Raw genomic sequence first — 25,882 nt, 5'->3', positions numbered from 1 at the left:
TAGAGAGTGAGGTAATAGAGCAGTTGGTAGTGCCCAGAGCCTGCCATCTGGCACTTCTAGCCATAGGACATGACATTCCTTTTGCAGGTCATATGGGCAAAAAGCATACTAAGAGACAAATTATGCAGAACTTTTATTAGCTTTGGATTGCAAAGGATGTAACAGGGTAATGCAGGACCTGTGAGCTGGGCCAAAAGGTAGGCAGGAGGCAGGGACATAAGTTGCACCATGTTAATATGATAAAACCATATCATGATAGGGAGGCCCTGGTGCTGAGTATTTGCAGTGGATGGCTGTAAAAGTCTGATGGGGAACTGGTGATTTATCTATAGAGTGAGGCTTGCAATATCACTTCTGTGGGAGAGGTAGCAATATCTCAGTGGTTATCTACTATTCAGGTTAAAGAAATATGAACAGTATTACAAGAGTTTGGGGGCATGTTCTCTGGGAAACCTGGGTGCAGCCACCTAGTGCAGCACCATGTGGATACAGAACCCAAAAGGCCTATTAAGCAAGCTCCTTATAGGGTGCCTGAGCAAGTCAAACAGACTGAAGGAGGAGATAAAGGTGATGTTGGAAGCTGGGGGTAATCCAGAAGTCCAGTAGTCCTTGGGTTTCCCCACTAGTACTGGTACCGAAGAAAGATGATAGTCTAAGATTCTGCATAGACTACAGGAAGTTAAACAATTATACACTCAGATGTGTACCCTATGCCTAAAATATATGAAGCTTTAGAACAGCTGGGTGGGGCTAAGTATCTGACCACTATTGATCTGACCAAGGGATACTGGCAGGTGCCCTTGACTCTCATTGTTAGAGAAAGATCAGCTTTGTAACACCTTTTGGATTATATGAGTTTACAAGGATGCCCTTTGGGATGAATGCCCCAGCGACTATGCTCTTGCTTATTTGGATGATATTGCCATATACAGTCATTCCTGGCAAGTGCACCTTCAACATGTCAGGGAGGTCTTAGGCAAATTAAAAAGGGTAGGGTTGACCATCAAGCCTAGTAAATGTTAAGTGGGTATGGTAGAGGTCGTCTACCTAGAACATAGAGTAAGGCTGGTAAAATTTGACCAGAACCTGCCAAAGTGGAGGTTATTCAGGTGTGACCTGTCCCTGTTACCAAAAAGCAGGTGAGAGCATTTCTAGGGACAGCAGAGTACTATAGAAAATGTGTGCCCAACCACAGTACAATAGCTGCACCCCCTAATGACCTAACAAGGAAAAACAAGTCTGATAAGGTAGTGTGGACCATAGATTGTGAGCAAGCATTCCAAAAGCTTAAAGAAGCTTTGTAAGAACCCCCTGTATTAGCCAGTACAGATTACAGCAAAGTATTTGTTGTGGAGGTAGATGCTTCAAATTGTGGGGTGGCAGCTGTACTCAGCCACATTTCCTCAGAAGGAGAATAGCATCCCATGGTATATCTCAGCCATATACTGCAAACTAGGGAGGAATGTTATGCAGTTGTGGAGAAAAAATGCATAGCCATAGTAGGAGCATTGCAAAACCATATGGAATATGGAAGAAAATTCATTGTTTACAGACCATAACCCTTTAACATGGCTAAATAGAGTCAGTAAGAAAATAAGCAAAATGCCAAGTTACTGAGGTGGAGCATAACGTTGCAAGGACATGGCATGATGGTTCTAATGCAGATGGACTGTCAAGAAGGGGTATGGGTTGTACATTTTCAGTCAACCCCATTTTTCTCAAACAACGATTTTCCACGATCACTTGAAAATCTAGCTTGAGTCTTCAAAGGGGAAGAAATGTGAAGATATTAGACATTGTTATCTGTGCTATCATGACCGGCTGAAATTTTGTAAATAATTGTAAATCACCCTGTGTTACATATGCCACCATGACTAACTATAATTTTGTAAATAAGTTTATATTTATTTTGATTATCAGTCTGATTTATGCAAGATGTTTGAATGTCAAACAGTGTTCTTCTTGCTGACCAAATGTACATGCTGTTTGTACAAATAATTCTGAATGTGTGTTATGCCAGAGTCAGCTGACCTAGATCTAATGTCATTGTTTGTACCAGAGTTCACAGAACAGAATCTTCACTGCAGCTGTTTGTTTACTTTTTAAAGTCTGATATCAGAATAGAATTCTCATGGCAGATTCCTCTTACTTTTGAAAAAGATCTGCTATAAAAAGTAGGTTCTGAATCAGTAGTTCAGTTATTGTTCAGTAGTTGTTTTCCAGAGTTGTTCAGCAGTAGTAGTTCAGTTGTTTCCAGGAGAGTAGTTGTTCTAGTCGCTGAGGACAGACAACAGCCTAGAGTGTGGACATAGTTTTGCATCTTACCTTTCAGAAGTAAGAATATAATCTTGCCTTGCTGAGTTGTTTAGATTAGATATGGTCAGTTAATCTTCAGATAGTCAGGTAACTAACTAAACATCCAAAGACATGCATCTGGAGCATTTCTCCCCAGGCCTCCGCTGAAAACAGGCTCTGTGGAACCTAGTCGGACTTTCCTGGTCAACAAATGATAAATAAAAAAAAATAAATAAATAAAATAAAAAAACTACAGCTAGATAGTCAGAGGTTTTCTAAAATCAGTGTGAGATCTGTCCTACAGTATTATTTTCATATTTCCTGTGTGTGAAACTCTGATGTTTATTGGAATCAGTTATTCAGTATTTATATGTTTTAAATCCTTTTATTTACTATTAAATGTTTCACTAATTCTCACTGTGGCTGATTATTTAGTTAATATTTTAATCACTTGAATGTTTATGCTTATTGTGATAACATCAGGGCAACACTAAAAAGCCTTACTGCTTGGGAGACATGTTACCATTTGTTTCAATATCTATTTTACCCAATATAATTAACACGCCTTTTGAAGGGTATTGTAGTATTTGACTGGTGGCAGCCATTAACTTGTAATTTGGGCAAATAAACACAGCAGGTAAATCTGTGTCAGTCTTTCCCAAGAGTGTGTGTATGTGTGAATATCAGACATATATGAGTGAGTGTGTCAGATATCTAGAATTGGGACACAGTATTGTGCAGTGGTTAGTGTGGAGACTCATTAGGGGACCTGGAGTAAACCATGTATTCTGCAGTCCTGGGTTTGGAACCTGTTCCCGGTATACTCTTAGGGGAAATTTGGTATTTCAATCCCTGCTTTTAGTGACACTCTCTTACCAGAGACAGTGGTGAGGATTGAGACTCCTTAGTTACTGGCCCGGGGTGAAGACAGCTTGTCACACTAGTAAAAAAAAACAAAAACAGTACTAAGGAATATACATTGCATTTGAGCACAATTAACAAATCACAGAGGTCTGCAGTATGGAAAATTATTTGTTTGCAGGTCTAGTGAGCCAAGGTGGAGGGCAGCACTTGCCGTATCAGAAGAGAGAAGAATTGACCTATTAGATTTGTATTTGAGCAGAATTAACAAATCAGAGAGGTCTACAGTATGGAAAATGATTTGTTTGCAGGTCTAGTAAGCCAAGGTGGGGTGGATCACTTGCCTTATCAGAAGGAGATTGACCTATTAGATTGGTGAGCACACTGCTCCATGGTCTGGGAGGCATGTCCTCTGTTACCTTGGTAAACATTATACAAAATAATAATTTGGGATTTTTGCTTCTTCTTTGGCTTCTTTAAATGTTGTGCTTCCCAGAATAATCTGAACTTAAATTTATTAATTTTAGATACTGTTTATTCTTTCATCAAGTGCATGACACTATTAAATCAGGAATGCAATGATTACAACTGACATGGTTTAACTGCATATCATTTAGACCTGTGACACTGTACTTCAGAGGAGCTTAGTAAGGAAATTAAAGGGCATGGTGATACATTCAAAATGTCATAGTGGCATCTCGTCAGAAGCAGTGGGCATTTGCTAGAGTGGAAGGCTAGAGGAAAGAGGCAAGGAAATGGGTAGCAGCTAGAAGGAGACAATTCAACACAGACACACTATACCATCTACTGGATTATGTGGACTTGAAATGCATTGCCATAGCAAATGATACAGTGTAGACAATCTGAATATTCCTAAACTCCTTAGATCAAAGCAAATCAAAGAGGGTTCTAGGATGTGTATGCGTGTGTGTGTGTGTGTGTGTGTGTGTGTGTGTGTGTGTGTGTGTGTGTGTGTGTGTGTGTGTTGGAGGAGATGGTAGCTGCACACGACTTAGCCGTAATGCTCCAGTAGACTTGATAGATACCATAATGCTGTGAGGATATTGGGCTTGTAATATACAGATTTTGCTAGATGAAAAACTATATAGAAATGATCACACATATTCCTTTAGTTTCAAATACTACCTTTTGTAAAGCAAAAAGTGACCTAAATACATTATATTCCATTGATAATTCACATATATTGTTTTTTTCATTTTTGCTGGATACTTTTAAATGAGTATAATTCTTACCAACTGTTGTTGCTACTGTAGAACAGTAAATGTCATCTGCAGTGCACGTAACATTTGTTATACATTGATCCCGAGTAGTATATGTCGAACAAGTGTAACATTGCAGGGAGTGAACTGTACATGAAAAATAAGAGTACGGATTAGTAAAATACAAGAACATTTATTTACAAACATCCCATTCCTTACACAAATATCAGTGTGATGGTATGATAATGCACTGCAAAATGTCTGAGAGAGTTACATCCGGTATATTTCTGTGTCAGTTTATTTATTTATTTCAGTTTGATGACCAGGGAAGTCCACTGGGCTGAGAAGAGCCCGTTTTCAGTGGAGGCCTAGGGAGGAAAGCTCCAAAACATAAAAGAGACATACATAATGAAGTATATACAATATAATCAGGGAGCAAGAATACAGCAAGATACATATAGACTATAGGACATTGTATATTAAGCATAAAAAATACGAAAGTAGTAGTATATTCAACAGTCATATGTGAGAATGTTTATAAAAGCTTTATAAAGAGAGTATTGCACATTAAGCATGCAAGTATATAAAGCAGTAGTTTTTTTCCACATTATACTGCTTATTCACTAAGTATGACTTGAGTTATCATGTATGGAGTGGTCAATACTAAGGAAAACTCCACCTTAGAAGTCAAAAAATATTTTTTCATTGCATCTTTGTTTTCAGAGCTATTTTAATGACTCAAAATCACTCCAAGTGCTTCTTTTACAATTTTAACGTTTCCCTCAAAATAGTGGATGATGGGTCCTGCACTGGTAACATGATCTTGTTTTCTTGCATGGATTCTTTCTTTTCAGAATACATTGCAAGTCCTCTTTATATTACTTGTGCTAGACATAAGGAAGTGGTGTTGTTTTCTCCTGCCATTGACACAGAATGGCAGGACTGTGAAGCACAATCATCTAAATACACCTTCTGAAACAGGGCTATATCTATGTTTCCCTGACCGAGCCTCATTTCTGTGTCTGTCAGAGCTTGTTCTATGCTATAAATAGCTGTTAGCTACTTCCAGAAAAAGAAAGTAGGTAAAGAGTGGGCTTTTGTAATGAACTTTTTTGTAGTTCTAAAAGTACTGACAGACCTTCCCCCACACTTTCATGCTGTGGTATGAAAACTATTGCAGTAAATGATCCCTGCTGTACATTTACAAGTGACAAGTAGAAGGGCGCCAAACTAAGTCTGTCTGCTACTTCCCAATGCCTTCAGTGGGAAGTTTTTCTCTTTCTTATGAATGATACAGAATTAAAATGTGCTTTACTAGTTCCTTAATTATTTATGTTATGTTCACCCTCCTTTTCATACTTATTTATACTTTGGTAACCAGGAAAGTGAACTGGTCCCAGGACCCTTTTCAGCCATGACTTGGGCTACATTGGCAAAGATAATAACAAGTATTAAATAACAAGCATTAAATGCACTTAGCAATACAAAGAAAAAAATATTGGCATAAAGACATTGACAAAGACTCCATATGCAAAACTTAGCCAATGTATGACAGTGACCAAGTAAAACATTAAGCAACATTTTCTAGAATGTATATATTAATAATGCTTAACTCTATTATATTTATTATAAATAAATTATATGCACACATATATATATAGTGTGTGTGTGTGTGTGTGTGTGCGTGTGTGTATATAAAGTACATTTGTACAAAACATATGAGAGTGTATGAACTAGATTATATGCCTGCATCTATACTTCATGTCCTTTTAACAAAAAGAAATCAAAATGTGTAACTTCACTTCACTGAAAGTTCATCACTGAAAGTCATTTCATTGAAAGGTATATGGCCTTTTCCCCATTGTAGTGCAATCCTGGAGTTAGTATATAATATTGGGGGGGGGGGGTCTGGGCGGTGTAGCGTCCCACCTATTTTATACATTTTAAACCATATACATGGATACTTACAACTCCAATGAATAACTCTTTTTAGAAGACAATTATACCCAAACTATGTGGGGGGCTGTGCCCTCCACACCCCCCTTACTATATATGCTAACTCCAGGATTGCACTGCAATGGGGAAAAGGGAATATACCTTTCAACAAAATGTTGTGTGTGTGCGCACATATGTGAGTGTGTGTGTGTGTGTGTGTGTGTGTGTGTGTGTGTGTGTGTGTGTGTGTGTGTGTGTGTGTGTGCACTCGCACGTGTGCATGTGCATTTAAACATAATTAAGTACTTCTGATTTCCTTTTCTTAATGTTTTTAATGCAAAAGCAAATAGTAAGCATGTTAAAGTAAACTGAGTTGCATATTATGGTTGCCATCATTGCTCACATTCCCTTTGTGGACTACAAAATCCTCCTGCACTCTAACAATGTAAGGATTGACTCAAAGTCAGTGGGAATCTCTTACCATGGATCTGCATGTACCAGATATGCATCCCCCTCTGGAAGGATTCCACAAAAAAATTATAAAAGACCTTTCTATGAACATTATCATTGCACCTAGTTGATAGAGTTACCACTTGTCTCTCTTTCTGCAGTTCTATCCTGTGTGTGGAGGGGGCTTGAAAATAGTAAATGCATTTGTACTTTATAAGAAGAAAAATTCTGAGTTTTCTCTAAATGCCACATAAATCTTTGATACTATATTTAAGTTTTCTTAAGATATAAATTATTATAAATAACCTACATTTACAGTTTTAATACTGTGTTGCTGCTTATGTAAATTTGTGAGAAGAGTTGACAGTTGCCTTTAAACCCCTGACTGATCTAATTGCTTTGTTTTGTTATGAAAGAAAAGTGTTAAGTTCTCCTCTCAACAAAAACAGTGGAAAACAGTTCCACAGCTTTCTGTCATTTTTATATCAGCTGCTGTGTCACTGACATTAACAGGATTAATTGCCCATCTAAGATTGACAACAGTACCTGACAGGGTAAATTACAGATTTAACTGTATCTATAATATGTCATGCAGGGGGAGACAAATTCCTCTGCAACATATGTGAAAAGCTGAACTTAAAAAAGTAGATGGGCTTTCTCTTCCTTTAACTCCAATGCAAGAAAATAAAACTTAAAAAATGTACAAGTAGGTTTCTGGGATCTATACAATGCTGAAACCATATTGTAGAGAGAAAAGAAACTAAAGATTGAGCTAAACTGTAGGAGAGATTTCCTTTAAAACAAATAAATCCTTTGGCCAAGAAATACTCTTTGTCAATAATACTGTATTAAGTATGTTAGTTAAATATGCACCAGAAAGGATGGTTAGAGTTAAAAATATATCTCTGTTGTGGATAACTAAATCTTTTTAAGATATAATGAATGCAAAAAGTCAATCTGGACATCATACAAACATCAAAGACCCCAGACACTAATGAAATCCAAAGAACTCAAAAACAAATATAAGGAAAAAAATAAGATCACCAGATATAAAGATACTACATTTATCTTCAAAACATAAGTAAAAACAACCCCTCAGCAGTTTGGAAAACAGTTAATAAACTTGTGGAAAAAAACAAATGCCATGGGCAATAAATAATTACAATTCAAAGACCAGGCAACAGCTGATACTTTCCTCACATATTATGCATTCAGTATGGAGAAACACATATCAGTACAAACCTGTGGAGCTTTTCTCCCTGGTCCTCCACTGAGTACAATGATAAACCCATCTACACTGCTCATCATTTTCATATCAGACAGATCACAGAGAATGACATTAGAAAAAAAGCTGAAATGTCATGGATCCTTGTCTATGGACAGACTTCCACCAGTCTTCCTAAAGCAAAGACTACCAAAAATGCCTATTCTCTAACAATTATTATCAGCAGAACAGAAGGGCTGTACCTGTAATTTGAAAAGAATAAAAAAAAATCCACTATTTAATGGAGGTGTCAAAAAAACAGAAAACTACAGAAAAAATCTCCATGCTTAGGCTTAGCCCACTGTCATTCAAAAATCATTGAAAGAGTTATACATAGATAATTATACAATACTTGATTACACAGGATAAGCTCACTTACAACAAGTATGTATTTCAGCTGATCAAAGCACCAAAACTGCACTGCTAAACTGACTGACTTCACTGCTACTGAAACTGATAAGGGCAATCATACTGCCACCCCTTTTATTTTAATTTTGTTATTTTAATGTTTTTAATCATATTTATCCACATAGGCTACAAGCTGTAGGATGCCAAATCACAGTTACCAACTGGTTCTCTAGCTACCAGTCCAACAGATATCAGTCAGCAGTATGGAAGTCTACTACATCTGCAAAGACTCTGACCAACATAGGAGTGTCTCATGATACTATAATAGGTCCATTACTTCTCAGTGACTTCAGTAAAGATTTGTCCCATCACACAAAAGGACTAAAATGACTACATTATGTAAATGACCCCACAGTACTCTGCAGTACATCACATCTGCACCCTCACGTCACAACTCTCTTTATTAAAAGGAGCATTAATGGCGTGGCTAAAGGTATTCAGACTAATAATTACACAAAAACTAAATTCATGATCTTCGATCAAAAAACAAAATCAGCTCTACCTACTTCAACATTTATAAACACCCCAGTTCAGATAGTTAGTTCATCATTACAAGTATCTCGGTGTAACTATTGCTAGTTCTTGATCTTTCAGTGAGCAAATCATAAACTCAGCTCTGGACTTTGGTGGGTTTACTTATGGTCCTTTTAGTTTTTTTCCCCTTGTGGCCAAGTAGTTCCTTTCATAGGGAAAGAATTTCGGCAGTCCATGCTTTCAGTTAAATGCACTTTTGGAGAAATGAAGTCAAGTAATTAACATTCGATGAAACGTAATTTCATTCATAGAAGGTATACCCATGTGTATATATATATATATATGTATATATATATATATATATATATATATATATATATATATATATATATATATATATAGGGCAAATACATATAATATATATATAATGTATATATATATATATATATATATATATATATATATATATATATATATATATATATATATATCATATATAATGAGCAAACATCCGAATCCATAACCACCGAACACACTTTAACGGAAGTGCTTTTATCGAAAAAGCATTTTCATTAAAGCATGTTACTAAAAAAAAAAAACCCCACTACATTAACGTTTTAGCAGCTTCGCCCCCTGCACCCCCCATGTGGGGGGCTGTGCCCCCACACCCCCCTACTTTAATATTCTCCCTCCGAGACCACACTACAGTGGGGAAAAGGGAATTTTCCCTTATCTGCACCATAGTATGGCCTCGGCAGCAAGCATACTTACGCAAAATTGCTTCTTCTGTTAAAAGCACTTTCGCGTAAGTATGCCTAGCCGTTTTGTTTCGGACATTTGCTCATTCGAGCAAATGCCTAGCCCCATATATATCTATATATATATATATATATATATATATTTATATATATATATATATATATATATATATATATATATATATATATATATATATATAGGTCTACTTCAGCTGATCAATGTTTCAGAACATCGAACATGATATGGTTGATGACCAGATGATCAAAGTTCTGAAACACTGAACATCAAATTAAAAAAAATCTAAAAAGAAAAAAAAAGTCTTCTTTTATGTTTTTCCATGGAGAACGCGTAAATATATATATATATATATATATATATATATATATATATGGATCTAGGACGTTTGATCGAAAGATCAAACATCCGAATCCATTTAGGGCGAGCATACTTACGCAAAAGTGCTTTTCACTGAAGGAGCACTTTTGCATAATTATGCCTGCTGCCGAAGCCATACTATGGTGCGGATAACAGAAAATTCCCTTTTCCCCTCTGTAGTGCAGTCTCGGAGGGAAAATTTTAAAGTAGGGGGGGTGTGGGGGGCACAGGGAAACTTAAATGTAGTTTTTTTTTTTTTTTATTAACGCGCTTTAATGAAAACACTTTTTCGATGAAAGCGCTTTTGTTAAAGTGTGTTCAGTGGTTATGGATTCGGACATTTGATCTTTCGATCAAATGTCCTAGATCCATATATATATATATATATATATATATATATATTTTGACAAAAAGGCAGGAGTCAGAGCTTGACGTGGCAGAGTTGAATATGTTAAGATTTGCACTGGGTGTGATGAGGATGGACAGGATTAGGAATAAGTATATTAGAGGGTCAGCCCAGGTTGGAAGGTTTGGAGACAAAGCCAGAGAGGCAAGATTACGTTGGTTTGGACATGTGCTGAGGAGGGATGCAGGAGTATATTGGGAAAAAGATGCTAAGGATGAAGCTGCCAAGTAACAGGAAAAGAGGAAGGCCTAAGATAAGGTTTATGTATGTGGTGAGAGAGGACATGCAGGTGGTTGGTGTGACAGAGCAAGATGCAGAGGACAGGAAGAAATGGAAACAGTTGATCTGCTGTGGTGACCCCTAACGGGAGCAGCTGAAAGAAGAAAATATATAGATATACAACTTTACCTAGAAGATTAGGAGGGTCTATGTCAGAACAACGAAAAATTAAAATATCAAACGCTCACATGAGCGAATAATCAGGAACTCGAAATTGCTGTTGTGGGGGGCTGCGCCCTCCCCCCAAATCCCCCCACTAAATATGTGTTCCTACTCTGAGATCGCATTACAGTGAGGAAAGGGCAAATATTCCAATCTTCACTGTACTGCAATCCCAAAAAAACATCGACTTCCTGATTATTCACTCATATGAGCGATCGACATTTTGAGTTTTCTGTGTTCTAAAGTAGACCCGATTAGGAGATGTCTTGCAGTGAATATGTCATTCTCTACATAATTATCCAGTATTATTCATTGTCCATAATTTTAAACACGTAAGAGCTGAATGCATCATTTTAATAAACTAAGTGAAATGTTAAAATAGTACTAATATTTTTCTTCTTTCTCAAAACTCACCAGTTCCTATCTTATTCAGCCTTAGTTCTTACGTTATATGTTGCTAAAGTCTAAATATTTAGCACCTTAATGACCCATCTAAAAATTGCTTCCAAAGAATGCTGTTTTCATGGCTCTGTTGCTAAAAACTCTTCTCCCAAACTCCAAGCAATCAAATTATAATGAGAGAAAAGCTAAATTTGCAGGATTCATTTAGTACATAATCTTGTTCCTTGGCACTATGAATAGTGTTTCCTTTGAACCATCTTATAAACTTTCTGTCAGCTTACAGGCAACTCACTGACTGCCTATTTGCCATAAGACAAACTGATACTGAAAATATACACTAGTTCATCTTATCAAAATTACAAATATGGAATAATTTTAATCCTAGAATGTGTCTTATTAATTTTCTATTATTTTATTTTACATTTATTAACTGAGATAGTTTGACTAAGTATAAAACCTCGTTTCAGTGGAGGACCAGGGAGAAAAGCTCCACAGAATACAATGAAAAAATGATAAAAACATAAGAACATAAACACAAACTCAGTCTAGTGGGTAACTAGTCAAAATAAGTCACAACTATATACAAAAACCAAAATAAAATGACCAACCCACCATTCCAGAGATAAAAACTATACTTTAATTAAAAACTCATGTTATAAACAAAATATCAAATCGGTCAAGTGCTTTCCTCCCTAATATGTTCTGGACTGCATCATAACCAAATATTACAAAGCAAATAGTCATTTAATAACATTCCATCTCCACTTCCTTTAATCACCTTATACTCTTTAAAGTCACAGTTGAAGAGAAATTCATAGTAACTATATAAAACTGAACACTTTCCCTGAGAAAATAATTATCCATCTGTAATGTTTTATATTTAAAAACAGCTTTGTTTAATTTTCTGCTCAACAGTATTCTTTGCTGGATGTACTGACTACGTATCATCATGGTTATGATCAAAACTGTCCAACCATTTACTCACAGTAGTCATGTCAGAGAATCTTCATTCATGCCTTTTGAATATTTGTCTGGAAAATTAAAACTTCTACCATTAAAAATCTGTGTAATGTTAATACTGGAATTGCCATTCACATGATTGCTCTCTACATTCATTTGCATATTCAAGACAGTAGTAGAACTACCTGCCATAATTTTGGAAAGTTGTTGGAGAGTAAAGTAAGATTTTCTACCAGTGTGAATAGAACAGGAACTTGTGTGTCCCAAAACACCAACTCTTCAGAACCGTGCAAGGACATCATGGTAACTGCTTGACAAAATTCCAACTAGAAACAAACCAAGTCTGGCAGGTAACTAATCAAAATCAGTCACAAACATGTCCAAAAACAAAAATAAAATGACCAACCCACTGTTCCGGAAATACAAACTACACTTTAATTAAAAACTTATTTTATAAACAAAACATTAAATCAGTTAAACACTTTTGTCTCTACTATGTTCGGGACTTCATCAGAACCAAATATTACAAAAAACAACCAAATATTACAAAAAAAAATCAGTTAAGTAACATTCTATCCATGCTTCCTTTAATCACCATACACTCCTTAAAGTCAGAGTTGCAGAGAAATTTATAGTAACTATATAAAGTTGATAATAAAAAAGTAATAAATATAATGTTGCTGTAGAATTAAATTTCATACCATAAAAGCTCTATGTTTTAACTTACTGGTAATGGAAAGGGTGTCATTAAAGCCCAGTAAGTTTGATGCATCTGTTCTAAGCTTCCAGATCATTTCCTTGTAGAAGAAGTTATTTTTCCATTCTCCCCCATAGCTCATACATTGGATTTTTTTTCCAAAATTGAAAATTTGAATTTAGGAAAGTTGTCACATACTAATGAGTGCTTAGCTAGTGCACTCTTGCTGTCTTTTCTGCTTATACTATAAGTATGTTGATACATTCTTTTATTCAGGGAATTTTCTATCTTCTCAATATAAACGGAATGAAAATGACAGTGTTATGAATACAATACAGTGGTAGGAGCTAAGAGAAGTATCCATCTGTTAACAAACTGATTGCTTTACTGTAGTGAAGACATTACTATAGCACAACTTTACCTGGCTGGACTGAGATTTGCATGTGTGATAGAATTATGACGTTTGTGTCACCTACCTTTTTATGAGGGTGGCAGGCATGCTTTCATTATTGTGTTGTCTGACTGATGATTGCATCAAAAGTTTTTTGTGGATGCCTATGGAAGTTTTTTTGTGCAGGAATGATGCAGAACAGGGAATTAAGGCAATAGAAGGGCAAATTCAGCAATAAGGAGAACACATCCTCATGGCAGTCATTAGCACATATAGCAAATGCGTGTTTGGTAAAAGGGTCCCAAACAAGCTGAGAGGACAAAAGCTGAAATCAAGGGATTACAAATTGGACTCCCTTCCACAAGAAACCATACTATTAAAGGGCTTTAATATTGACTGGCTTAACTGTTCCAGCCACAATCCCTCTGCCTTTATAAACCTCCACAGATTTACCCAAACTACAACCACCCCCACTAGAATTGACAAAACATCCAAACGCCAGTCCATCTTAGACTGAATCCTGGTATCTGACCCCACTCGTGCACAGCAATCTGGCTGTCTTCCAGATTGTCTAAGTGACCATCATCCAACCTACCTAATTAGGAACAAATCCCAAACCATTAGCCACCCATCTTCAGAGTAGATCGCAACAAAAAGACCTTTATAACTACTGAATTCATCAATGCACTAAAAAGCTGTAACTGGACTCCTCTAAAACAACTATCTCTAGATGAAGCTGTAGAACTCTTTAACACAACCTTCCTAAAACTCTTAAACCATCATGCACCCTCCTGAACCATTAAAGTAAAAAACTAACTACACTCCATGGCTAAGAACAGATACTAAAACTATATTGAAAGAAAGGGACCAGGACTGGATTCAATATCAGAAAAACAAAACCACTACTTTGAGACAAAATTATCTAGAACTTTGTAACAAAGCCAAAAAAAAAAACAAATCAAATTAGACAAAACTAATTACTATAAAAACATGCAAGAAAAATATGCTCACAACCCCAAAAAATTCTGGGCCATTATAAATGGCATATTGCACCCAGGAAAATCCACTACTCCAACCCCTGTGCTACCAAATAATCTTGAGAACATTCCCACACAATTTAACAAATTCTTTACCGAAACAGTCCAGACCCTTGCCAATGCCAAAAATAGTACTAGTAGCCCCACACCAACAGCTACCCCAATCCATCCCAATAGACAAAACAACACCCCCAATTTTAACCTTCACTCTGTGTCCACCAATTTCCAAACTCCTTAGAAAACTTAAACCAACCACCCTAGGAGCTGATAACCTACAAGCAGACTTCCTTCAGATATCAGCTGATGCTATAGCCTATCCTGTTTCTATATTTTCATAAATAGGTCTCTATCAGAATGCAAAGTACCCACCTCATGGAAAACATCACATATCATTCTACTGCACAAAGGAGGTAACTCCTTAGAGCTTACACATTATCGCCCAATAGCAATCCTACCACCTTTGTCCAAAATATTAGAAAGAGTTGTCCATACTCATCTAATGCAGCACCTCCAAGATAAAAACCTTCTCTCCATATCTTAACATGGCTTTAGACCTTCCCATAGCACCATCACAGCCCTACTATCATTCACCAACATAGTTAACCACCACAGAAACAAGGGTCTATTCGTATCTTCCATATTCTTAGACTTATCAAAAGCCTTTGACAAGGTAAACCACAGTATGCTTCTTGAAATTTTATCTACCATAAATATAAGTCCCTCCTCTATATCATGGTTCAACAGCTATCTATCAGGCCATCAGCAAGCAGTTCTCTGAGAGGACCAATTGTCCCCCCTTTTACCAGTAACCATAGGAGTCCCTCAAGGGTCCATCCTTGGCCCCTTGCTGTTCTCTCTCTTTACTAACCAGATCTTTTCATCCTCACCCTCTGCCTCAGTAGTACAATACGCAAATGACACCACCCTTATATGTGCCGATCCCACCCTAAATGAAATGCAAACCCTAACCCAAAACAACTTCACCCTAGCCAAAACTTGGTTCACTAACATCAAACTTCTTAATCCCAAAAAATACAAACTAATTCTTTTTGGTCCAGGCAGATCTCCTCCCCTAAATAATAATTTCAGCATCAGCTCCAAAGAAAACATTCAAATCAGTCCAACCACATACACCAAACTGCTAGGTGTAGAAATAGATAATTACCTGAAATTCAACATCCACATAGCACAAACCATCAGGAAAGTTACCAAAAAGCTTGAACTCCTCTACAGGAACAAACATTATCACTAAACATACCAAAGCAACCATTGCAAAGACTCATCTTCTATCCATCCTCCTATATGCCTCTCCCATCTTGAGTAATCTCCGCCAAACTGATTTAAACAAAATAGAATCTTCCTATAACAAGATTGCCAAGTTTTCTACTGAAGCCTCACATAGGTTCCACCACTGTCTATCTCTTAAGCAGCTCAACTGGCTTGAGTTGCCTCATATACTTCTACTCAATTAACTCTCTATAGCACGCAAATTCTACTACCTTCCTTAGATAACCCCAGCACTTCAGCATCTAATTCAGCCCCACATTCCCTCTAGAGCCTTAAGATCTAGTAACCAGAACCTCACAACTGTCATCAAGCATAAAAATTATGCTGGTAAATCCTTCTTTGCCAGCATCATTGCCAAAAACTGAAACACACTACCAAGCCATATTACTTCTACTCCCTCCACTTTTCATTTCAAAAAAACTCCTGAAAACCCACTATCTAAATAACTGGCTATGCTCATGCCACTCCCCAGGTTAATCTATACCATGAGAATGTCTCAGGGTTTCAGCTATGTACAAACATTTTTTCCTGAAAGCTTGTTAACTTATTGATATTTACCTTACTGAACTTATAACTGTAAAACAAAAAAAAACATGTTGTTTTAAGTTTATTATGTACTTCGATGATTTTCTTTTGTAAGAGTTGTTAATCTCTACCATATTGTGTATGAATGCTATATGTATGCTCTATTTTTTTGCTCTCTCATGTATTGTATTGTATTGTACTGTGTTACTTGTGGAGCTTTTCTCCCCGGGCCTCTGCTGAAAATGGACCTGTGTCCAGTCGGACTTTTCCAGTAAACAAATGTAAAATAAATAAAATAAATAAGTTGTCCTGGACATTAACACAGTGTGTGGAAGAAACCATCTTAACACAGTGCAAGAAGAGGGCAAATTATATGGTAGGATGTGCTAGAAACAAGGCAAGATGGGAGGCAACAATTATCCCATCAACACCAGATGAGGAATACCTCCTGTCCATTCATGGGAATGACAATGACACAGAAAATGATGGCACTGTAATAATCAGACGTAGTGTGGACACTGACTATGACAAATGTCTGCAGAAGTAACACTCATCTGCTCATGAAGGTTGGTTTAAAAGCAGTAACATATAGTAACATATAGTTCATGAGCCATCTGCTCATGAAGGTTGGTTTAAAAGCAGTAACATATAGTTATATAGAGAATGGAATGCTGACATGGAATGACTACATTAAACACATGACAATTTCTATTAATAGGTAAACCTTCCACATCTACAGAGAGTGACATTGAAGGCAGTGTCCATAGTAAGTGTTTTCCAAACCTTACCAAGCACACAGTAATGTATGCTATTAATCTATTGATAGTGTTTTTAAATAATTTGTTTGCAGAGTCAGCAGGAGAAACAAACAGTTCCACTATACCATAAAATTAGAGGATATCTGTAACAGAATGTCTGTTGAAGATGATGATAATTATAATGTACTTATATTTATAAGATAGCCTGAGGAAAGGGGCACACAGTTCCCAAGTTTAATGGCAAGAGCTCACAGCCCACAGCATGTTAGTAACTCTGTAGAAGGTCACAGTTGACGACAAAGCCAAGTACATGCAGGCATTTGAGCAGCTCAAGGGAGCAGCGGTTACCATTGTTGCTCACAGCAAGAGGTTCTCTAGTTCAATTCTTGGCTGAAGTGCCTTCTGGGTGGAGTCTGCATGCCCTCCCTGCATTCATCTGGGTTTCCTCTGGGTGCTCCGGTTTCCTCCCACATTCCAAAGGCATGCATTTGGAGCATTTCTCCTTGGGCCTCTACTGAAAATGGGCTCTATCCAGTCAGACTTTCCCAGTAAACAAATGTTAAATAAATAAAAGATAAATAAAAAAATTACATTCATACTTGTAAAGGGACAAAACCCTTGCATATCTACACCACTATCTCCAAACTCAGATACTTTTCGGATGACAACAGGCATTTAAAAGTAACCGACTCCACAGTGACACCTTTACAAAGGGGAGCCAGGTGCAGGAATTTGTTACAGCTTCCTCAGGAAATAAGTAAAGCATTGGCTGCCGAGTAACAAATGTGCCATCACATTGTTAGGGTTCAGAGCTCTGCCATGGATAGTCAGCTAGAAATAGTCAGAGTCCTCCAGGATATAAATGAGGATTTCCAACACTACCTGGAAATGGCACAGAGTAGGGATAACGCCATGCTAACACTGATGCATAGTATGGTGGTACAGCAAGCATCTGTAGCTGATTAAATGTGTGCAATAGTTAGAACTTATCATGCTCAAATATCTTGGTACGGGAAGAGGATGTGGTACTGTCCAGATAGGTGGGGACAAATCACATCAGTCTACAACTGCTTCTCAAGACAGTACTGTAATTATTCAGGAGAAACAAGCATGACAGATTTCATGCAGGCCATATCGCCATTTATCTACTCCTAGTATAACCTCTTATTTAAGATCCCAATTACGGTCCCACAGCACTGTCAGATCAAAGTGTGCGGGATCACCTGCATCAAGTAGGTCACAACAGCAGATTAACTCACCATCCAGCACTCTTGACAGCCCCTCTTCAAAATCACCTGCCTGTCTTTAGGAGATATTTATTTATTTGTTTATTATACATTTGTTAATTGGGAAAGTCCAACTGGATACATATCCATTTTCAGTGGAGGCCCGGGGAGAAAAGCTTCAGAAATACAAAAATAATTTAGCAAATACAGTTAAAGTATAATACCAACAGTTTAGATAACAATTCAGATAACAATTCAAAGATAGAAGGATTGCAGGAGATAATAAGCTGGGAGAAAAAAATTAGGGAGTAAGTTTGGGTAGTAAGGTATAGGGAAGAATATAATATCGGAGTAGAAATGCCAGTAGAAATGAGGAAGAGAAAAATATAAGGCAATGAGCATATTAGAGAGGTAGACTGAGGGAGGGAGATTAACCTGGGCTAGAGCAGGTACATATCCAGTGGTTGGGGAAATAATTTTCTGCTGCAATCTTAAATTTTGTTAAAGATATGCATGACACATTTGACCTTGTCCTATTGTGAATCATCTGTGACATTTATGCTTCTTACAATCTGAACTTTATAAACAGAGGTGAATGCTTAACTTGAAGGGGAATAAGTTATTTAAAAATGGAGGGGTTTAGGACACTTTGCATCTGTATGGATTTCATTCGTGTAATGGTACTGCTTAAAACCTCATGGAACTGTGGAAAGAAGTTCATATGATTGCATTCATGAACACAAATTTGCCAGTTTTCCAGCTGGCAGTTCCCTACAGCATAACACGTTGCAGCAGAGTCTCACTGCTAGGTGTTTTTGCATTTACATCCTACTGATGCATCAAGGCATCAAATATTGCTTGCTCACGGCTGCATTAATAATTCAAAAATCATGCTACATACAAAATATTAAAAGATTTCACCTTAGAGCTTACACAATGGCAAACACAACTACTGATATTTCACCTCTGAATAGCGCAGGTAAAATATATTAATTGTTGGTCATATAATATTTATTTGTTTTGTCTTAAAGTTCACATTTTTCTAAATATGTCAACAGCTGTGTAGCACAGACATAACTGCTTAGCATTACATGAAAGCTCTCATCTAGGTGAACAAAATGTTAATATTATTTGTGTATCTTGAGTGGTTGCTGAGATATTTTAAGTTGTTTACAAAATATTACAAACTTAATTATGTTTACTGTGAGTTATAAAATCCATTTTAAGACCTAGAACCTAAAGAATACTACCATGATAAAAACAGCTTGTGCTGAAGTGTTTGACATTTAAAAACAAATAATGTGATGTGCGGCACCTCAACAGAAAAAAATGCAAAATATAATAAAAATATGATACATTTTCATTCAAATTCAAGGTATGAACTCAAGCTAAATTCTGATTCAGCAGTTTTTACTAAATGAAACAGCTAAGGACAGTCAGTATGTTCATACTTAGGTACATTACCTCAGCAAAATGTATTTTACAAAACAGTTAAAAATGTGATTATTACTTACATGATGTATACAACATCACTAAACAGAAGTCAGTGAGAACTTAAGCATGACCTTTACAAACAATAGTATGAGTAACTGTTCAGAAATAAAAAATATATATTTAAAGTTGAGAAGGAATGTCAGATGAACAGTGACAGTAGACCATGCACCACACAGCGTACCCTGCAGATATCACTGCATGCATCAATTATACTCCAAGTATTTTTACAAGAAAGGAAACATTAACCTAAATGACATTTTTTCCACATAGTCATCATTATTTATAATGGGACTGGAACTGGTAGGTGCAGTGACAGCATGGGTTGCATCACCACCAAACTGATGCACGATAATGCTCTGCAGAATGCAATACGCAGTAAATATTCTGCACACAGTATCTGGGTCATACCGAAGGGCACCCCTAGATTCATCCAGCACCTAAAATGACTCTTCAGGAGGCCAAAGACCCTGTCTATGGCAATATGGGTCTGGGATAGGGATGTGTTGTAGATCTCTTTTGCAGTTCCATTTGGATTTCTCACTGGTGTTATCAGCCATAGAGCACCAGTCGATATCCAGTATCACCTGAAAGGCAAAAAAAAAAAGAGAAAGAACGAGAGAGGGAGAGACAGGAAAGGGAGAGGGGGGACAAAACAAAGTAAAAGTTGGTTGATATTCAGCAATACATTTTACCATGAATAACTAATTAATACAATAGAAAAAATAAAAAAAATGTATTTTTGCACTTACCAACAAGATAACCACTGGGCATCCTCTCATCCAGGAAGAAGTGGTAAGGTGAGTTAGTGTGTCCAGATATGGCAATCATGTGCTCTGGCAGGACTTTGGGGAGATGTTGGGGATGCACCCCCATGCATCACACACTACCTGGCAATTGATGGAATAATGGTAGCTCTTCCTATTGTGGTACTTCTCCCTCATTTACCAGAAAGGGCCCTAATTGCAACATGGGTGCAGTCTATTGCAGTGACTATCTCAGGGAAACATGCCATTCCATAAATGGCTCACTCCTGAGGTGACACTGGGAAACAGATGTACTGATCCACACATACCAACATATATCCAAGAACTGCTGCAGTATCCTTGAGGCAGAAGCCTGTAAGATACCCAGTGTGTCCTCAGTCTGTCTCTGGAAGGTTCCTTTGGCAAGTTTAGTTAGGGTTATACATACCTTAGTATCCACAGAGATAGACAGCCCACATATTTCTACAGTACCTCTGTGGGTCTATTCATACTCACTAAGACCCTTCTAATATCCCTGTCCACACTAAATTTATCAAGCCAATTAAAAAGTAAATTTATCTCCTGATTACCAAAATTATAGTGAGTTATAATCTGCGTATATGTTCACCTTATTGACCAGTGAGCACCAGCGGACACAAGTGGCTTTGGCTCAGCCAAGACAAGCAGCTCACAATGGAAAATAGAGAGGCTAGCAGAACTGATAGCAATTTCATGGACTGCAAATTGCAAAGTAGATAGAATAGGCGAGACTCCCCTTTATATAATGTATCTGTGAATGGTGCAGAAAATCTGGTAAATTTCACTATGAATCGCAAATGGGTGAGAGAATGTTTTATCAGCATATGCTGTTTTACATCGTTCCTCATTTACATCCAGTTATGAGTTGATTTGTTTATGCTTCTTCACTGACTCTATGAATTGTGGCTTTGCTGCACTCATTTGCGGACAATGCGGATAGCCTTAACAGGTTCATGTAATGATTATGAATGTCACCCTTAGTTATGTTTAGAAACATTTTGTTCAGAGAGTGTAGGGCTTTACTTGGATGATATGCCAGGAACATACTTTTTAGGGCAGAGTATTTTCTGGGTTTTATAATATGTACTGGAGGATTTGGAGGAGTTTGGCCCATTTTAGAGACTAAAAGATCAGGCAGTGATGGTATCTTTTAAGAGAAATTTCAAACAAATGTAACTTTTATTATAGCATTGTTCAAGTTTTATTCTTTGGGTTGTTAGCAGATTTTTAAACAATTCTGAAGCATATAATAATGTTGGGAGTAAATAGGTTTTTGCTATTTTTTATCTAGCTGAACTATTGAAGTATGCATTGGAGATCTATACAGCATGCCAAGTTTTTGGAGTTTTTTAATTGCTATTTATATCTGCTGATCACATCTCATGGCATAATGTATTATGACACTTAAAAACTTGCTTTGTGGTACTAGGTTATTTTTTGTATTATTTGAGGATGTAATATTTAAGAAAGCTTTGCCTTGTGAGTAAGACTTGAGAGTAAAAAGAATCTGTTTAGTTTTTCCTGTGGTTTAGTAGGAAGTGAGAGTTGTCCATCCAGAAGTAAGTACAGGTAAAGGCACCTTGAGTTAATACTTGTAATTTAGGCAGAACTGGCATAGCAGTGACAAGTGTAACGAGTGTATGAATCAGGGTGACATCATTTAGGCAGAACTGGCATAGCCCTGACAAGTGGAATTAGTATATGAATCAGGGTGCCATGTTTAGCTACTAGATGTAAGTCATTAATGGATATGTTGAAAAGCAGTGGACTAACTATGAACCCTTAAGGTACGCCAACAAAGTAAATATGCAAGGTAGGGGCAAGCCTCACATTTTATAGTAAAGTATTGTTAGCTGAAGGTTGGCAAGTACCAACATTTGCCAATAGAGGTCAGATCTTTTCTTTGGATAGCGTTGAGTAACGGTGTTGACTAGAGATCTGTTCCTCAGCAGTAGTTCAGAATCCAGAAGCAGATAAAAAGGTGATACAGTAGTGAGATGTAGGAGCCATAATAAGTCAGATATAACAAACAAGTCTGAGAAGATTAACTATACATGCCATTAGTCTGAGAACATTTACATGGTATAACTACTTAAATAATGTTTTGATATTTGGCATATTATGACCTGAAAGAATTAAAAAATTTGACACCACTAATTACTGTAGTCATACATCAAGAATTGTGCATATGTGTGCATGTGTGTGTGTGTGTGTGTGTGTGTGTGTGTGTGTGTGTGTGTGTGTGTGTGTGTGTGTGTGTGTACAATAAGGTATTTAATTAGGAGCATGGAGTATACCAACAAATTTACTTAGCTTTCGTCTCCCTAGAAAATTAAGTACATCAGTTCCCATTCTTATCATCCAGCCTTCTTTAAACATCTTGAAGCATAAAAATGAGGAGCATTTTATATATATTTTCCAGATATCACCCATCTTTCCAAAGAGACACATCATCATTTAATTCTCACTTATCCTCCTTGGGTCAAAACAACGTTCACCAGGGTAGTATTGACAAGGGCAACTCAAACCTGACTAAGAAAAACTAGTGAGTGAACCCAGCAATCTTCACTTTTACCCTGGCCAAGACTTTTTACACAAAGATTAGAGAAAAATACTATTTGATTCTTGGCTGAGCTTGGGAGTGCCTTCTGTGCGGAGTCTGCATGTCCTCCCTGCGGTTGGGTAGCGTTCGAAAGACATGCGTGCATAAATGGGCGTGCCTTCGTTGAAGGTTGGGCGTCGAGCTGGCACCTCAGCGTTTCGTAAAAATTTACTGCCAATCATTATTGGACCGGAGTTCTGCTGTAGCGACCCCTTACCGGGAAAAAGTCAAAAGACAAACAACAACTATATCTTCACTCTAAATATATTAATCTTAAACATAATCAAGAAGCTATTTTTTTAATTTCTTCCCCTTTCATGATATGCTAAATATCAAAACATTACCTTGGTATGTTCTCATACTAATGGCATGTTTAATTAAATATCCTATCCATAAGCAAATATATTAATACATACTCATGTATACACAACCAGCTGTAAAAACAGTTCAGCCTTTTAAAGAATGCATCCAACTCTGAACAAGTGCAAAATAATATCTAAAAAATGTATAACATGAAAACAACACACCATGCTTTACATTTGAAGTTATGCATGATATTTCTAAAACAAGATCTGCCAGACAGTACTAATAGATACAGCAATGTTTACTTTCATAGCACTTTCCTCCATAGGGGCTATTCTCATAGCTGAATGAATTATACTTCTTTTTTTACAGTCAAAACTGCAAACTAAATAATTGTCACCATAAATTATGTAGAAGCAGCAGCCTGATTTCTTGAATAACGTGGATCTCTGTTCTGGAAGTGCTATGCTGGTGTGTGTGTGTGTGTGTGTGTGTGTGTGTGTGTGTGTGTGTGTGTGTGTGTGTGTGTGTGTGTGTGTGTGTGTGTGTGTGTGTGTGTGTGTGTGTGTGTGTGTGTGTGTGTGTGTGTAAAAGGTTGTTTCATTAGCACACCCAGGGTGGGGGCAAAGGGGGCAGCTGCTCCAGGTGCAAAGTGTTGGGGAGTGATTGGAAAATACTGATCGCTCTTCAGTTCATTCTGGCAGTATTTCATTTAAGATCAAAACTGAAACACCAAAGTGCTCCACATGTAATATAAACAGCAGCTGTTTGCTAGTATAAAGTAGTTTCCTACAGTTCAGAAGAAAACACCATTTTTGTTTGCACATCAAGTACAAGAGAAGAGCTTTTTTTTGGGGGGGGGGGGGAGGCACCAGATCAGGAGATGGTACAGGCACAAAAATAGCTATCTACACTTCTGGAATGCTTTGTGTGACTGAGTGAAAAGTGTTTGCGAGTGTTTGATTGTGTGCATTTTGCATTTGAATGAGTAGTAGGTTAGTGTAGATAAGTGATTTAGTGAAACATCACTGAACACTGGGATAAATGAAGATTTTCCTTTTAACTACTGTTAAGTGATCTCAGACTTAGTAAATAAAAATAGCAGAGGTGCTGGGAATGCCACTTCCCACAAAGAGCAGAAGGTCTTGCTTTTGTGTGTTGTGGTTGCTTCTTTGCTGAAATATTTGGTTGATATAATGTGGTTCATTAATAAGGAACATTTGATGATTCCTTATATGCACATACATGTATCTCTCTCTCTCTCGATATATATATATATATATATATATATATATATATATATATATATATATATATATATATATGGTTACTAACAAAATATTGAAGTTCAGAAAACTGAACGGTCGATACTACGAAAATTATGTCAGACTTCCAGCATACTAATTAGGTTATAATGTCGAATCTGTTGATCAAATTCAACAGATTTGACATTTATGTTGAAAATCGGCCATGATGACAGTGTAGGTGCAAATGTAAGTGAAACACCTACACTGTCACTCATGTTTTAGCAGGGGGCAAGCCCCTCTGCACCCCCCTTTAGGGGGCTATGCACCCCACACCCCCTGTAAATTAAATATTTTAACTTCGAGATCGCAGTACAGTGAGGAAAGGGATACATTTCCCTTTCCACACTGTACTGCGACTCTACTCACTGCATCAAGTTACTATCACTGAATGCACACTTGCATTTGCTGATATGTAATCTTGATCTCGTAACATTTGGCAACACAGAAAGTCGACTAACTAATGTTCGACTTTCCAAGTTCGCTGAACCAAATTTCAATATTTTGATAGTAAAGCATGTGTGTGTGTGTGTGTGTGTGTGTGTGTGTGTGTGTGTGTGTGTGTGTGTGTGTGTGTGTGTGTGTGTGCACTTGTGTATCTATGTATGTATGTATGTATATCTATATCCATCTATCTATGTATATCTATATCTATCTATCTATCTATCTATGTATATCTATATCTATATATCTTTTCTTCCCAGGCCTCCAATGAAAAGGGATAGCACTTTGCCCAATCAGACTATCCTGGTAACCAAGGGCAATAAATATAACTACCCCACAGTGTAAATCTTGGCTCTAGATGATTGTCAGTACTGAAGTGACACCCCGACTCCATGTGCAACAATGGGGGAAAAAGGGGTTGTGGATGGATAGATGGATGGATATGCATAGACAGACAGATAGATACAAATATGGATAAATAAGTGTGTGTGTGTGTGTGTGTGTGTGTGTGTGTGTGTGTGTGTGTGTGTGTGTGTGTGTGTGTGTGTGTGTGTGTGTGTGTGTGTGTGTGTGTGTGTGTGAATGAGCCATATAATGCTTAACTGACAATGACTAGATGGTTTATAAATGATATATAATGTTTATAACTACAGTTGTTTCAGTGGTGTCTGTGATGTAAACTGTTTGCAACTAAAGTAGCATCATTTTGTATGTTTTTCTTTTATATAAATGTAAGATTGCCTTTGTCATATATGAAAATTTAATAAAGATGTTTGAAAAAA

At 37.0% G+C, this 25,882-nt stretch overlaps 1 protein-coding gene across 2 annotated transcripts in view; it reads right to left on the bottom strand.

Moving 5' to 3' along the window:
* LOC122798420 (prostate stem cell antigen-like) overlaps nucleotides 1–25,882 on the bottom strand; it is a 222,868-nt gene that overhangs the window by 131,491 nt on the left and 65,495 nt on the right. For both annotated transcript variants that reach the window (XM_044067339.1, XM_044067340.1), the window contains exon 3: nucleotides 4,410–4,523. In XM_044067339.1, the coding sequence (XP_043923274.1) occupies nucleotides 4,410–4,523 (114 nt within the window). The remainder of the gene's footprint in view (nucleotides 1–4,409; nucleotides 4,524–25,882) is intronic.

The sequence above is a fragment of the Protopterus annectens genome, chromosome 3.part1, assembly GCF_019279795.1.
Source record: "Protopterus annectens isolate FY-2018-M chromosome 3.part1, PAN1.0, whole genome shotgun sequence".
NCBI lineage: Eukaryota > Metazoa > Chordata > Ceratodontiformes > Protopteridae > Protopterus > Protopterus annectens.
Note: the sequence above shows the minus strand (reverse complement) of the source record. Positions and strands in the feature narration are given on the sequence as shown.